The 15,708-nt window shown below is 31.2% G+C and overlaps 2 protein-coding genes across 2 annotated transcripts; both read right to left on the reverse strand.

Annotated features, from left to right (window-relative positions):
• Positions 1–4,339: 4,339 nt before the first annotated feature.
• Positions 4,340–6,734, reverse strand: LOC149890986 (uncharacterized). The gene is made up of 2 exons (XM_090080920.1): positions 6,563–6,734; positions 4,340–6,386 (listed from the first exon to the last, which is right to left on the reverse strand). The coding sequence occupies exon 2, from the start codon at positions 4,851–4,853 to the stop codon at positions 4,494–4,496; it is 360 nt and encodes a 119-aa protein (XP_089937046.1). The 5' UTR covers positions 4,854–6,386; positions 6,563–6,734; the 3' UTR covers positions 4,340–4,493.
• A 2,229-nt stretch (positions 6,735–8,963) lies between these two features.
• LOC145202299 (uncharacterized) lies at positions 8,964–15,694 on the reverse strand. Its single transcript, XM_090080914.1, has 5 exons — positions 15,496–15,694; positions 12,284–12,466; positions 11,997–12,135; positions 10,796–11,004; positions 8,964–9,342 (listed from the first exon to the last, which is right to left on the reverse strand). The coding sequence occupies exons 1-5, from the start codon at positions 15,637–15,639 to the stop codon at positions 9,202–9,204; spliced, it is 816 nt and encodes a 271-aa protein (XP_089937040.1). The 5' UTR covers positions 15,640–15,694; the 3' UTR covers positions 8,964–9,201.
• Between the last annotated feature and the right edge of the window lie 14 nt (positions 15,695–15,708).

Here is a 15,708-nt window from a genome sequence, read left to right on the forward strand (position 1 = left end):
TTTCCTACTAAAATATAAGATAATAAAAACAAAACTGCAAAAAGAAAAACTAAAACAAACAAAATATAAACGATTTAAAAAATTAAAATCCTTTCTACTTTATCTAATAAAAATTGTAATCCTTTATACTTTATCTAATAAAAATTGAAATCCTTTCTACTTTATCTAATTAAAATTTAAATCCTTTCTACTTTATCTAATAAAAATGTATATATAACTATTTGGCGCTACTCGACTTTCTCCCCCCCCCCCCCTATTTTTATGATTGATTCTGATAGAGAATTTTATGCTGATTAAGAATCGTATAAAAACATGGGTCTCAAAATCAATGGAAAGTGCGGCGCTACTCGACTTTCTCCCCCCCCCCCCCTATTTTTATGATTGATTCTGATAGAGAATTTTATGCTGATTAAGAATCGTATAAAAACATGGGTCTCAAAATCAATGGAAAGTGCTCTAATCTGAAGTTGAAAGTACAAAAATATACGACAAATCTCTAATATTCGCCATCTTGAAAAATGATTTTTTTTGTTTTAAAAGTTATCTTTTAAAAGTACTAACAACCTGGTTTTTATATTCATAACAAAAACTTCTAATTATGGAACGTTTTGAGAATTCGTTGACATTTAAATTTATCACGCAAATTTGGTTTAGCTGGGATCATTACTTTGTTGTCTAGAATATCTTTTAAAATTTTTATCAAATAAGTTGAAAAATCTTTTATTGGTTATATACTAAAATAAATTTAGCATTACTAAACTTTTTGCATTAAAAATGTACATATTTCAAACTGTTGATTTTTTTTCTAATACTTTAAGTTAACCCCTTCTTAAGTTTTTGTTCACGTAAAATTGAGCAATTACTGAGTAAATTGCTTACCTTTACGTGAATAAAAATATAAGGAAAACTGCTGAAGTTTTAATTCACGTAAAGCTGACCAATTACTGAATTACTTTTAGCTCCTTAATCTCCAAATTCAAACTCCTAAACACTCCAAGAGAAAGCAAAACAGGAGTGCGCAAAACAACTGGACCTTTGCCTGAAGGATACTCATAATACAATAGAATCTTTTGAAACTGAATTGGATTTATTGTCGAATATATCTCCCCACCGATAATTTACTCTCATCAAAATTCTCAACGGTAATGAAATTCATCTTTTTTATACAAGAAACCAAATCCTTTAACTCATTTTTTCAAACGTATCAATTCTTTATTATCCACCCATGAGTTAAACGAGTCTGGATATCCTTGCCATTTAACCAGTAATTTGCTCTTTGTTTTTCGAATGATTTTTTAAATTCTGTATATGTCTTGATGGGTCTTTTGCATTTCTTGCTCGTAAAAAGTGCCTTGAATTTCTTCACCATAAGCGTCGAAGATTTTATACGTAGGCGGATTTGTGTACTGAACTTTTAACACTGTGAAAACCTCCTCAGCCCATCTCGGCGTGTACCCTTTTTCAAAATTAGACTTCTTTTTAGTAATCCTCACTTTGTCGCCTATGGAAAATTTTGGTTGTTTTCTTTCTGTTTGCGCCTTTCCATACAGGTTCATCCAAACCTTATTTTTATTCTTTTCTTCGCTGGCTTCAGCAGGAGTTACTTTAATGGAAGAGTGCTTTGTGTTGTTGTAGCTACTCACCATTTCATCTAAAACGTCAATGTATTTATTGGTGTTGATGACTGAAAAGTATTTAAACATTTTTTCTTTCATCGTTTTATTCCATCGTTCTATGACGTAACTTTTTTCTTCGTTTTCAGTGGATTACAATTGCACACCCAGCGCTTTCACATGCTTGTTATAAAATTCTTTTCCTTTATCCACCCACGCTTTAGAGCACCTTCTTTCTTCAAAGATTTTACTCAACGCTTCAGCTACATCAAGACCCGTTTTTCTTTTTAAAGGAACAATCCACCCATACTTTGAAAACACATCAATCACCATGAGCAAGTATTTTACGCCGTTGTTGAAAACGATTTCATGTCGACTAAATCTGCAGCCCATAATTCATCAATGTCATTCACAATCACCCTTCTTCTTTTGAAATGATGAATCACTGGTTTGTGAAGTTCCTCTGCAAGTTGATCCGTCCATTTCTGACGACTCTCGGGAATTTTTTTTTTTTTATTGCCAACACCCAATCCGAATTTAGCTTTTGCTTTAATCACAGGAGTAATCAAATTTCTTTCGTTGACTTCTTTTTGAGTGGGGTTGGGTATAGAATCCATCTCCTCAAGCATCATTTGATCTGCTAAATTCCTATATTGCCTGTCACTAAAATATTTATAAGCCAAATCGTGATGGTATGCTGCATTGTCCACTCTATCCACCGGCTTGCTCCACTCCTTATACATATCCGTTGAAGTCAGTCTCTTATCTAAATTTGTTCCTGGATCTGCAAAGTTCATCCCGGGAATATGCATTTCTCCTGGAAACTTGGCCCATGGAAGTTTGATTTTACTCGACAGTTTATTCAACGATTCCACCAAATCACCTCCTTTCGTTGTCGATGGAACAAACTTGCATTTTGTCGTTCCGCAAGAGTCGCAAGTACCTTTTAACATATTTCGATTATTTTTTGTCATCTCGTTTCTCATGTGAATGGTTTCTGTTTCTCTTTTACACTTGACGCAATACATTTTAAATACATAAAGAAATTTTTTTATATATAAAAATGGAAATTACTGACTTATCGTGGAACATCGGTAAAACGAAAAGAAACAACAACAAGCTTTTCCCGAGAAGCATTAGAGGTATCATCGTTGGAAAGTCTGGATGCGGAAAAACAACGTTGCTTCTCAATTTATTGCTTAGACCGGGATGGCTCGATTACAACCGATTGCAAGTATTTGGAAAATCTCTTTTTCAACCTGAATACAAACTACTCAAAAGGTCCTTCGAAAAAAAACTTCCTATAGAAATCATCCTCGAACTTTTCAACATTCAAAATAAAATTGAAGAATTAAACTCCAGTCCTGAAGAAATTGTCAGTCCTGTGTCATTGAAGAAATTTCTGAAAATTGGGAAGGAAAAACAGATATAGAATGTCAATTCTTTGAAACTGAAGAAGACGTTCCTGAACCTGAATCCTTAGACTCTACCAAAAACAATTTAATGATCATTGATGATTTGCAATTGACCAAACAAAACAAGTGTGAAAAATAATACATCTAAGGAAGACACTCTAACGTGGACTGCTTTTATCTCGCTCAAAACTATTTCATGCTCCCTAGACAAACCATCAGAGAAAATGCTAATTTAATTTGTCTCCTTCCTCAAGACGCTTAAAACGTCGATCACATTTACAGAGACCATGCTGCTGTAGACATGTATAAGGAAGAATTTAAAATGTTCTGCAAGTACTGCTGGTCTCAACCTCATTGGTTCGCTGTCATTGATTTGTCTTCTAAAAATAACCAGGGGAAATACCGAAGCGGGTTTAACGATTTTTATTTTCCAAACGTATAAAAAACATGTCCGGATTTTATTTTATCGTTAAATCGAAAAAAGAAACTTCAACGGTAGATAGCAGCGTCATCAGAACCTACTTTGACGTACCTATCGATCTTGGCATTGACAAAAAATACGAAATGGCCTTAGTCGGGCTTGAGACTTATCGCAGCTACCCCAACATCACCTCAAAAAATATCGTTTTCAGATATAGCACTAATTTAGGATCAACCAGTTACACCATTTACATCGAAGAAGGAGCTTACGAAATCAATGAAATCAACGATTACTTGCAAAAAGAAATGAAAAAACAAGTTGGGACTTAATACAGAGCAGACGGAGTCATTCTTGGAACAAGTGATACTACTTCAAGGTCCACTCTTACTTTTGGAAAACCTGGAACGAACACTCAATATTCGGTCGACTTTAACGTTAATAACAGCATAGCCTCACTTCTTGGATTGATAAAAAAGAATACAGTTACGTTGAGAAAAAAGAAGATCCTGTTGACCCTGATAAAGTCACTAGCGCTATTGGCTTCTACGAATCTAAAGCATTGTAAGAATTGAAGAACTTGCAGTCATTAGAGTCACCAACGACATTATCGGCTCTTCCTATTTAGATGGAAAAACGACAAACGATATTTACTCTTTTTACCCTGACGCTCCTTCTGGATACAAAATCAGTGAAAAACCTTTTCATCTCATCTACTTGCCCATTGTCGTAAACAAAATATCAAGAATGGAAACGCAACTTATTGATCAACATGGAGATTTAATCGACTTTAGAGGAGAAGACATCATTATTTGATTTTATGTCAGAGAACGAATATCTTCTGTATTGCAAGATCTATATACAAGCAGCGCTGTCGATCGATAAATTTTACATGTGAAATTTTTTTCTTTTCTTTTAAAAAAAAATGAACAGTTATCAAAATATCAAAATTAACATCTCACAGGGTCAAGCTGATAAAATTAAAAAAGCCGTTCAATATAAAACTGATGCTAGCATTAAACTCACTCATCAAGACTTAAATGGAGATCATGTTCTCGCTGTCACAACGTCTAAACTCAACAAAGTTAAAAAAGCATACAGCAATTGAAAAGGAGTCACACTTAAACTCAGCAAAAGATAAATTGCATACAACTCTAAAGTAGAAGGAGGATTTATCGGTGCATTACTCCCCTTATTAGGAATGATTGGAAGCACCATCGCCACAAGGGTCGTTCCAGCTCTTGCCACTGGACTGCTTGCAGGTGTTGGATCTTCTGTAGGTTCAGCTATGGTTGACAAAATCGCAGGACGAGGAATTGTATACATGAGCAAAAATGGAAAAGGAGTAAAACTCGCTGCTGCCGGTTCTGGTTTATACTTAAGACCTTGGACTAAAAGCAAAGCCATTTACGGAGATGGGCTCTTTATTAAAAAAGGAAAAGGATATGAACCTATTGGCTCTGGTTTGCTGCTTGGACCTAATTCACCCTTCTCAAGCATTCCATTCTTGGGAGCAATGTTATAAACTTCTTTTAAAACGTTTTTAATGTTTTTAAAGAAAATACACTTTTACTACTCCAATTTTACCAGTAGACAAAAACATAAGCGGATTATCCTTCTCCACAAAAACATCCAACACGCTCGAAAGTAAAACAATCTTTGAAATTCGATACAACTGCTCTAAACGATACACGCTGTGAACTTTCATCTCATCTACTCCAAATTTAAAACTCTCTGAAAAAATATCTTGAGTGTCCATTGAAAAAATAAACAACCCTTTTTCCCTTGTAACGCTAAATTCAGAAGTAGGCTTAATCATCCTACACATGTCGCTAAACCTTGAAACTGAAATTCTTCTTTCAGACTCTTATACGAAAAATAATCAAGAAAAAACACATTTTGAACATTCTCTGTCAAACTTCCTGGACTAAAAATCGATAAAGTCACCATGCTCTTACCTTTCATTGTTTTAAAAGCCTTGCTAATGTAACTCTCAATGCCGATATACAATGGCTCCTCAAAATTAAACACGTACTCTTTAAACTGATCAGCTAAAAGATCAACTTCAAATATTAGATTAATAGTCGTCTTTGCTTTTAAATGAATCCCTTTTTTACTGATATTCAAACTCACCATCTTCATATTATAAAATAAAAGATCAAATAAAGCTTTCAACTCGCTTGCATACTTTGCCCTCGCAAGAAACTTTTTTTTTTTATCTTAAAAATTATTTTATTTAAATCAATTCTTCTAATTATTGAAAAATTTAGTCTTTGCCTTAAAATAAGACGGAAATGTACATCAATGCGTCAGAACTTTCAACTCTCTAAAAGGTAACACGAATATCAAAAATTAGCACGAATCAAAAACTTAGCACGCTTAACTATAGAAAAAAGTATCAATGCGCGAGAACTCTCATTTTCCTACTACTGTTTATTGTGCGTGCCAATTACACTGTTCATTTATTATTCGGAAAATCACATTTTCAATGTTAATCATTAAAATGAGTTTTCGATCTTATTCCGTTTTTATTGTTTTTGATATTGTTCCACATTTGTGAATTTCGATATAAAAACTTTTCGATATTAATCTGAAAATCACATTTTCGATGATAGTCATTAAAATAAGTTTTCGATCTTATTCCGTTTTTATTGTTTTCGATATAGTTCCGCATTTGTGAATTTCGATATAAAAACTTTTTGATATTAATCTGAAAATCAAATTTTCTTTCTTAATCATTAAAATGGGTTTCGATCAGTTATTTTTCGATATTAATCATTTTTTCGATCAGTTAATTTTCGATACTATTATGCTTTCCCTCCTTTTCTACTCTGAAGTATGCTGCTCTAAACTGATGCCTACTTTTTGAGCTTGCTTCGTGAAAGTTAACATTTTTATTTGGGACAAAAACTTCCGACTCAACAATTACACTTCCAGCATCTAAATTAATATAAGGATTTTTAACTCAGTTATACATTTACTTCAAAAACTGAAATAAAAACAAATGCCCGTGTTTTATTAGAAAAAATTGTTTATATTCTCTTATACCCTTTTGATTTAATCAGAATTTGAAACGAATATTTTTAAGTGTTAAGCAAAGTATACTTTGATATTACCTAATTGTGGTTCAGCTCTTGCTTTTTTAGGTTCTGTAGGTTCCTTATCTGCTAAATTGAAATCTATATCATTGTTAGAAAAAAAATTGATGGTTCAATTGCCTTTTTTCACCAATTTCCTCTTTGTTATCACGAGTTATTGAATCACGAGTTATTGAATCGTTGTTCTTCTGTACTCGATCTTTGTATTCTTCTTTTCTCTTGCATCTATCGATCATTCTCTGAAACCTTGCTTCAAGCTCGTTGTCACTTTTAGAAGGTATGATCATATTTCTGTTAGTTCTGTGCAAAAAGTTAAAACACTTAGCATAAGATAAATTTAAATAAAAAAACCAAATTTCTCCAAAAAATTAATCTTTACGTTTAGGAAAAATAAGTACATGTTTTTTTTCAATTGATCTCAGTTGGTGAAATCTTTAAAGTTTAGAAAAAAAAACAACCTTTGATCATCTAAAAAGGCCAAATCTTCTTTTATAGCAGAAATATCACGAGGCATTGATTCATCGTGTCTCAACTTCATCTCAAAGTCTTTCGCACTGGTGTAAAACAATTCCTCTATCATATTGTAAAATTCATTTGTCAGAAATCAAACAATTTCTGAAACCTCCAGACTTCCAAATATTTACAATTTGTCGGAGTAAACAGTATTTTTCGGTATTTGAGTTACAAAACTCGTCTTTCCCTTTGCATATAACATCCTCTCTTGCTCGAGAACATGAAAAGTTTGTTTTAATAGATTTGAAACGCTTATCTCTAGCTGAAGTTAGGAACAAGTAATATCGAAGAACACTTCGATTCGAAGGAAGTTGGTTTGCAGGTAAATAGCTTAAAGGCGAGTTAAGCAAGTAAACAGACCTACAAGCGTTATAGGTAATTTCTTTTGTTTTTCTCTCTTTGATTTTCAACATTTTGTACGGATATGTAAATAGTATATAGATCAAAGTTTAGAGCAAGGTAATTAATAAATTAAAAGTTGCCAAGTGATTAAATTGCAAACCACACAATTTATGCTGCAACTAAACTTTTTTTAAAATTAGTTGTAAATAACCACAAATGTTTTAGAAACATCTAAAGTTTTTGACACATGTTTTTAAAACTTTCTGAATGATCTGAAGATAATAAAATAAAGTGAAGAAATAAAAAATGCTTGGAACGTAAAATTTTCAAATTTACATGTAGCTCTTCCTGATCACTTAGGAATCTGAAATTTTTTTTGTAGAGTCTCTAAGTTTGATAGAACCAGAAAATGTACTGCGGTTTTTTACACATTTTGTGTCACCCTAATCTCCAAAGTAGTCAGACCAGGCAATGAAGTCCTATGCCATGAGATGTCAGCTCCTGACAGACACTATAAAGGAGAGACGTGAGGTGAAAGCCACCGCAGTTATAAACAACCTCAAATACAAAACACGTCTTAATAAGGTTCCTCTGACAAGAAGAATTTTGTCTGGGAATAGAAAATGAACAGAAGTAACGATTGCTGGATATGTAAAAGGTCAGAGGATATACCAATTTTCTTGCATGTTTCCCGCTTTTGTAATGGTCTTGGGTGTTGGTAACAGCTACATCGAAATTTTGAAGAATATTGTTAAAACCTGGATGGACTTTAAGGGAAAAGAAAATGGTTGTTTTAAAACAGAATACACCACCCGCCCATAAGGGCAAAATGACTCAAGTCAGGGTTACTTAGAATATCGCATTCCATTAGTAACCTGACTTGTGCCCCCCTAACTAATCAGATCTGAGGCGTAGTTAAGACAGAGGTTAACAAAATCCCCTATAGTAGCATAAATTTCAAGATAGCTGATTGGTATAATATTAATTGGGGATTTCATTCGGTAATGTGTAAGTACTACTCATTATCAATTAAAAATTTCTATATTTGAAATAAAGGTTGCAGCAAATCGGGTGAGCTACCAAACGTTGTACAGGTGATCTATTCGGTCTTTTCGATCTTTCATAGCAAATTATCGGTTTCTTCATCTTTTGAGTTTGAAATCATTTAAACATCTGTAAAAAAATTTTATCATGCTTTGGAATTACTCTGAAATTCCAAGTTGAGCTTTTTCGTGTTGTAAATTCGCTATAAAAACTTAATCCAAAAGCATGGACTTAAGAAAAGATGATTTGAGAAATTACACTTTCAAAGCCAGAAAATAGAATTGCTTCTATTGGAACCTCTATCGTGGACTATTCCATAAACTGTTTCATGATTTATGTTCTTCCCTTGAAATAAAATCTGGAATTTTGATATTTGGTCACCTTTATGACGTTCTGCCACAACTTAACATTTCAAAATTACTGATATACTGAAGAAATAACCCTTCTTCTAGAGCGAGCTTCACCATCAAGCAAAAACCGTCCAAAGGAAGCACTTATTTTATAACGACTAGTACTCTTATTTAGCCTTACTTTAGTCTTTTCTTTAAACATTTTATCAAACAAATGTAAGTATATATAAATGAAAAAAAGTATAACACATTAACAAACTAGAAGCCGCTGAGTACATGCAGTAAACTAAGCAGATCGATACGAGTACTATCTCATATCTATGTATAGAAGTAGAAGCTTTAAAGTGTTAAAAACTGAGCCTTTCTACAGCTAGATATCGTTTGATATGTTACTTTAATCGTTTGCTGTTACTTCAGCTTACTTAACTCAATGTTTCTTTGAGTTGCACCTGTTACAGCTCTCATAAAGGCGCCACGTACTCCTGAAGCTTCAAGCTCATTAACTCCGCGTATAGTAGATCCTCCTGCTGAAGTCACCGCATCTTTTAACTATAAAACAAAAGCATAACATGATCAAAGTATTGCCAAAATAATTAAACCAAGAAGCTAACAAAATCTAATATGCACACGTAGAAATTTAACAGAAAAACACCGGTAACGAACTGAGACTTATTTTTAATACATTTCAATTTTAAACATATTTTAAATTTAGAGGAAACGTCGCACAATGTTATGAAACCTACTTTTTTAAATCAAAAGGAAAGAATTTTTATTTTGTTATAAAAGTAACTAATAATAACATCAATCAAAACTAACCAAGTTTGGTTTGATTGCAGTCAAACTTAGAATAATTGGTGCAGTTTATCGTGCTACGCTTTTACCAAAGATAATATACTACTTTAACTTGCAGTTCATTTCTTACCAACTTGAGTTCATCAGAGCATTGAACTCAAATTAAAAATGTAATTCTTAAGTGAATTTATAGTAAGCCTATATGCTTCATGGTATTTACGTTCTAGAATTGACTGAAAAGCATTTATTTTTTAATTTCGAGGTTTTACAAACTTGCTCCAAATCAGAGAGGGTAGACTTTATCAAATTAAAGGTTTTTTTAATTTTTTCTATCCGCATTTGCTTTTTTTTTTTGAAGAAATATTACAATGACTAATTAAAATGGTTGATCAGATCAATAGTGTGTACTATTTTTAAAACAAAATTGTAATTATTACGTATGTATGTTAAAAGGATTTGTAAATATTTCAAGAACATACTTTAATTTAATATTTGAGAGTATTTATCAAGTGAAATGAGAAGAATCTCTAGTAAGTATCATTATCGTTTCATTGATATTTCAACTGAATAGTTATTATATTTCATAACTGCATTAAGATTTATTTGTTAAGCTCATTTTGTTAAGTTTTTGTAGCGGTAAACACTTAGAAGTCGAAGCGTTTACCGCTACAAAAACCAAACACAAATCATACACAAACCATACACGGGCCACACCCACCCATAAAACACGAAGGACGATCCAACACCCAAACACCCTAACGTAACCAAAACAAACACATCCCCCAAAGACTAAACAAAATCTCCGCGCATATAAATCACCATCCTAACAATAGTAAAAAAAGGTAATTCAAAATTCCTTAGTCAACTTCTACAGATGTTCAATAATTATCATTATGCCTAGCCAAGGCAGTATTTATTGATTGTTACAGATCTGATTTAAAGCTAAACAAAATTGTCAACACAATAAACACAAGTGTCAAAAATCCAGTGTTGAGTAAGAAAATATTAGAATGTTTTCTACATATACCATGAGCCAAAATATTTTAGGTTGTTCTGGACTAAAATTTTTGAAAATCTTATTTTGAGCTTTAAAAATCTTTTGGGAAACCTATAAATTCTGAAACTCCTTCAGCAAACAAAACTTTGATTGCACAATCTAAAATGAAGTTATCATTTTTTGTGAATTGAAGGAACTCTTCAATTTACTTACTTCACCAGGGTGTTTCCCAGTGTCCAGCAACATTCTAGCAGCACCCTCCATGGACTTTGCAGCTAATTTATATGCAACAGCTCTAGGTACACCATTCATTACGCCTCCATCTGACATTGCTTCAACAATCATATAGTACCACGCAATGCTACAACCCATTATTGAGGTCATAGCATCAATATGATTTTCATCAACTTCTTCAACTATGCCTAAAATAAATTTTAATAAAAAATTTTTTGCATACCAAAAAAAACATTTTCTGGAACAGATGTAAGACTTTTATAACTTTACTAAATAATAATTATTAAGAACTTGAGTTTTAAAAACTCCACATAATATACTAACTTTTTTAAGATACTTTGCAATGGAATTTTAAATTGATTTCTGTTTCATCCTTTCTTTAAACCAATTTTTAGAGATGAATACTTTAACAATTAACATTTTGTTTAACACAACTTAGTATGACTAGTAAATTTAATATAAAAATTAACTTGTCACACTAAGCTTTATGAGATCTTAAGATTTGAAAATTAGATAATAAGAAACAGGTCAAAATGCAGTTATAAAATCAACTAGGTAGAATAACAGGTAAAATACATATGATAAATTTCTTTAAATAAAAACAGTTTTAAAGGAATAAACAGGAAACACTAGAATCTTGTGAAAAAATTTAAACTGAATTACACAAAAATTATATAAAAAATTCATTTTTTAATCATATAAAAATTATACAAAGCTGAAACCATTTAAAACCCAATTAAATAAAATATTTAAAGTTGGAATTAGAAAAAATTCAATGCATTGCCTGAAACAAGTTTCAATCCAATATTGCAGCAGTTTATTAAAATCAAAGCAAAATAGATACCATAGTTGGGTAAAAAACACATGGAGGCAATTTTAAATAATACTAGTTTTGCTGTTTTTGTTGTTTTCCCTATTTTGGTTTGTTAAAACATTTTATTGCTATATTTTTTTACTTTGTTTAATAAAAATTTGTAGCAAACTATTTTTTAGTATAAAATTTTCAAGTAGGACTTATCTATAAAAATTAGGCCTTTGAATAAACTATAAGCAAAAAAATCCTCTATTTTTTATTAAAAAAATCTTTAGGCACATTTCTTTTTGTAAGCATAGTATACACCTATGTTTCAACACAGAGAGAAGAATATAAAAATATTTTATATGTTAAAAAAAAACCAACCTGTACATTGAAAAAACTTTTTCACAAGCTCACTATCTTCCTGGGTACAAAGAGATCCACATACATAAAGAACAACACCACATTGAACAAGACAAGGGGTATTGGGCATTGTTCGAATCACTTTACAACCTTCTAGTCTCTTAAAAAAAAAGACTAGGGTATTATTTCTCATTTTTGCTTGATTTACCAAACAACGTACACCATGTATGTGTTGAATATCAAACATAGAGTAGCTGCTAAGAACTCTATCAGTTCTGCAAGTTTTAAAGTTTCTCTTTATTACTTACTGTTTGTATAGCTTCAAGAGTAACACCAGTGGCTATTGATATAAAAAGTTTGTCAGTAAGACATTCAGCAACCTTTATTTGATCCAAAACACCAAACAGCACAAATGGCTTCACTGCGAAAATAACAATATCTGCTTTTCTCACTACTTCAATGTTGTCTGTTGTGGTTGCACTGCCTAACTCCTAAGTAGAAAGTATATAAAAATAAAGCAATTAAAAGCAAGTGGCTCTTTGAGGAATCAAAACTCTTCTAAATTTGGATGAACAAACATAAGGGCTTACTGTTCTAAAATACCTTTCACTAGAATGCAATAATTGGAAGACAAAAAGTACTTATGTTTTATGCATCTACTTGAAAATGTATAGCTGAAATTTTTTATCTGTGTTGAATCTAACAAAATTTTTACATTCAATAGCACCAACAATGCTTACATGACTATATTGATTTGTATAGAAAATATCAAAAATTATTAACTTTAAACAAGATCATAATTCTTCTAAATCAGTATGTAAAGAAATACACGCATTTTGAGTATAATAAATACACTCCCATTGAATGTTTGTATTATCACTTGGATATGGTTACCTTACTACAAAAAAACTTCAACTTGCTTTCAATAAGTTGTCTAAAAAAATTATTCTATGACTATGTGGTACATGGCTTGCATTTTTAGTAAATTATTACATTTATAAAGCCATTTGCTGTAGAGTATTAACTGATCATGACTGCAACTCTGAAAATTTTAGAGACTTTTGACCAAAAATAAAATATCTCAGATCTCTTACAAAGTGAGGAACATTATATATAAAACCATTTGGTTTTTCTGATTTGAGGAAGTCCTGATTTTTATAGAGACTGCCTAATTGTGAATATTGTAAAGATGGTATTATTGGCTCATAAACAGTTGATTCCCATGATATCAAGCAGTTGAATTCAGAGTAGTCTTTCTAGGTCTTAGAAATAAATCACCATTCACTTTGAGTAGAAAACTGTGTTCTATAATCTACAGCTAGTACATGTCTATGATCTTCAATTCAAGGATGTTTAAACTAATCTAAAATAACTCAGTAATGATCTTAGAACCACAAAATTGAGCTGCAGATATCATGGATTAGAGAGCCACCTTAAAGAGTAAGGTCACATGAAATGTAGGGGAGCTTATCTAGGGATGAAGGATGGGGAGGATGTGGGGTAAAGGAAAGAGGCGATAAGTACAGAAGAACAAACAAGTCATGAGTCAAGTAGAATCTAAGATAATATACATGTCTTGAGTGTAATTTAAGTTCTAGTGATCTGGTAAAATTCAATCCAGATAATAAATGAGCCAAAACATAATTTTTCAGTGATTTTATAAGACAAACCCACACTAACAACTTTGGTTTTTGTAGGGCTTGTTGTAAAAAAAATGTGATTTATTGTGAGGTAGAATAAATACAACTAAAAAAGTAATTCTTCAGTATGTATCAAAATTAAATTGTTTAATATTAAAATTTAGCCACAAATGTGAAATAGATTTTTTTATAGTTTTCATTTTAAGAAGAAAAATTAGGATAGGTTCTAAATTTCTCAAATAATAAGAACAGAAAATAAGACAAACTAATTGTGATAGTAAGACATGTCAAACAAAAGGGTTGTCAAAAAAAACATTTGTACAAGGTCATTGATCAGAATCAAAAGGTTTCTTCTTCTAGCTACTTGAAGGCTCTCAGGCCAGTTCATTCCAAAAAGCTTCTTTATACGTTGGAAAAAAAAAAAAAAAAAAAAAATTTTGTTGTTGTCAGACAAAAATATTTCTCTGTTGATCTAGCTTGCAACAACCAAACTGACTATTTCAACACCAAGGTGAAGGTCAAGGAAGTTCCTAATGTCATCAGATTAGTCCAAAAGTCTAAGCATACTACACATGTTATGGTTTTCGGACTCATTTCTTGAGGACAAGTTTGAGGATGGATGCTAAAGAGTATCTGGACCATGTTTTATAAACTCATGTCCTCCCTTGGGTATTTGTCATCTTCCCTGAGAGGATCTCAGGGAAGATGACAAAAACAAAGTTCTATATCTCAAAAGGTTTTTATCTAAAACACATCTGGTCACCCTCTTCACCTTTGATCTCTTAGTGTGGACATAGATTGAGAGCTAACATTAGTGCCTTCAAGGCAGCCATCATTAAGCAGAGCCATATGTCAAGGTTGAACATGGTGGCAACAAAATTTTAAAAGTTAAATTCCAGGACATTCCAGGACATTTTGTTGCGTTTTCCAGGATATTTTATATCCTATTAAATGAATATTATCAATTATCTTTACATTAAATTTATTCTTATTGATTGAATTATAGAATAGAATATTATATATGTATAAAACAATAAATCATAGATAATTCTCTCTTATTTAAAATTAAATCCAAACCATTTATATAATTTTTTTTTTTTTTTTGCATAAAAAATTTTATATTACTTAATATTATCAATAATTTTTTAACTTGATTTAGAAATAAAAATTTCAGGACATTTTTGAAAAAAAAAAAATTTTCCAGGACATTTCAGGACATTTCAGGACACTTGTAAAAATCCAGGACATTCCAGGACCATAGCCACCATGTTGAAGCTATGATTACAGCTAATGGTGCCTACATTAACTAAGTACTATAAAACCTTTTTATTCTCAGTTTTGTTCTTGAAAAAATTTCATATCATGGATAATTTTAAAAAAAGAGTTAATAAACTGTAAATAATAGCTAATAAACTGTTAAAAATGTAAAATAATAAAATGTAGCATAGCATCATACAATAAAAACACAGCATAACATCAAACAATAAAACTAAAATATAATATCAAACAATAAAAATGTACCATACTATCAAATAATAAAAATAATACAATATCAAACAAAAAAAATTAATAAAAAAATATCAAACAATAAAAATAACATGATATCAAACAATAGAAATATAACATATCAAACAATAAAAATTTTAATATCAAACGAAAAAAATTAGTTAACAAATGTCAAAAGTCAACAACACTTGTCCTCCTTTAAAATATACAAAAAGTACAATTACAATGATACCTCAGAAAATATTTGTCAAATACATTCACAACAAAAACCTGAATAAAAATTGATGTTTTATAACAAACTTACACTAAACAAAAATATAACTTACATAAAAATAGATTAGCATATAAGAAAAAAATGGCCCATAAATAATTACCTTCCAGACAGTATCTAGCCTTGTTCTAGTACGAGCACTAACAATAATATTCTTTGATGAAAAAAATCCACTGGAGATAAAACCATTTGCTATAGCGAATGCCATATTTCCAGCACCAATAAACCCTATAACTTTATTATCCATGATTTAAATATTCTTAACCAAGTAAAAGCAGACAAACTTCATAAATTAAATCAAATTTAAAAACTTTAG

The sequence above is a fragment of the Hydra viridissima genome, unplaced genomic scaffold (genome assembly GCF_058129835.1).
Source record: "Hydra viridissima isolate aposymbiotic clone 2 unplaced genomic scaffold, HvirCarnegie_v1 scaffold_3, whole genome shotgun sequence".
Classification (NCBI taxonomy): Eukaryota; Metazoa; Cnidaria; class Hydrozoa; order Anthoathecata; family Hydridae; genus Hydra; species Hydra viridissima.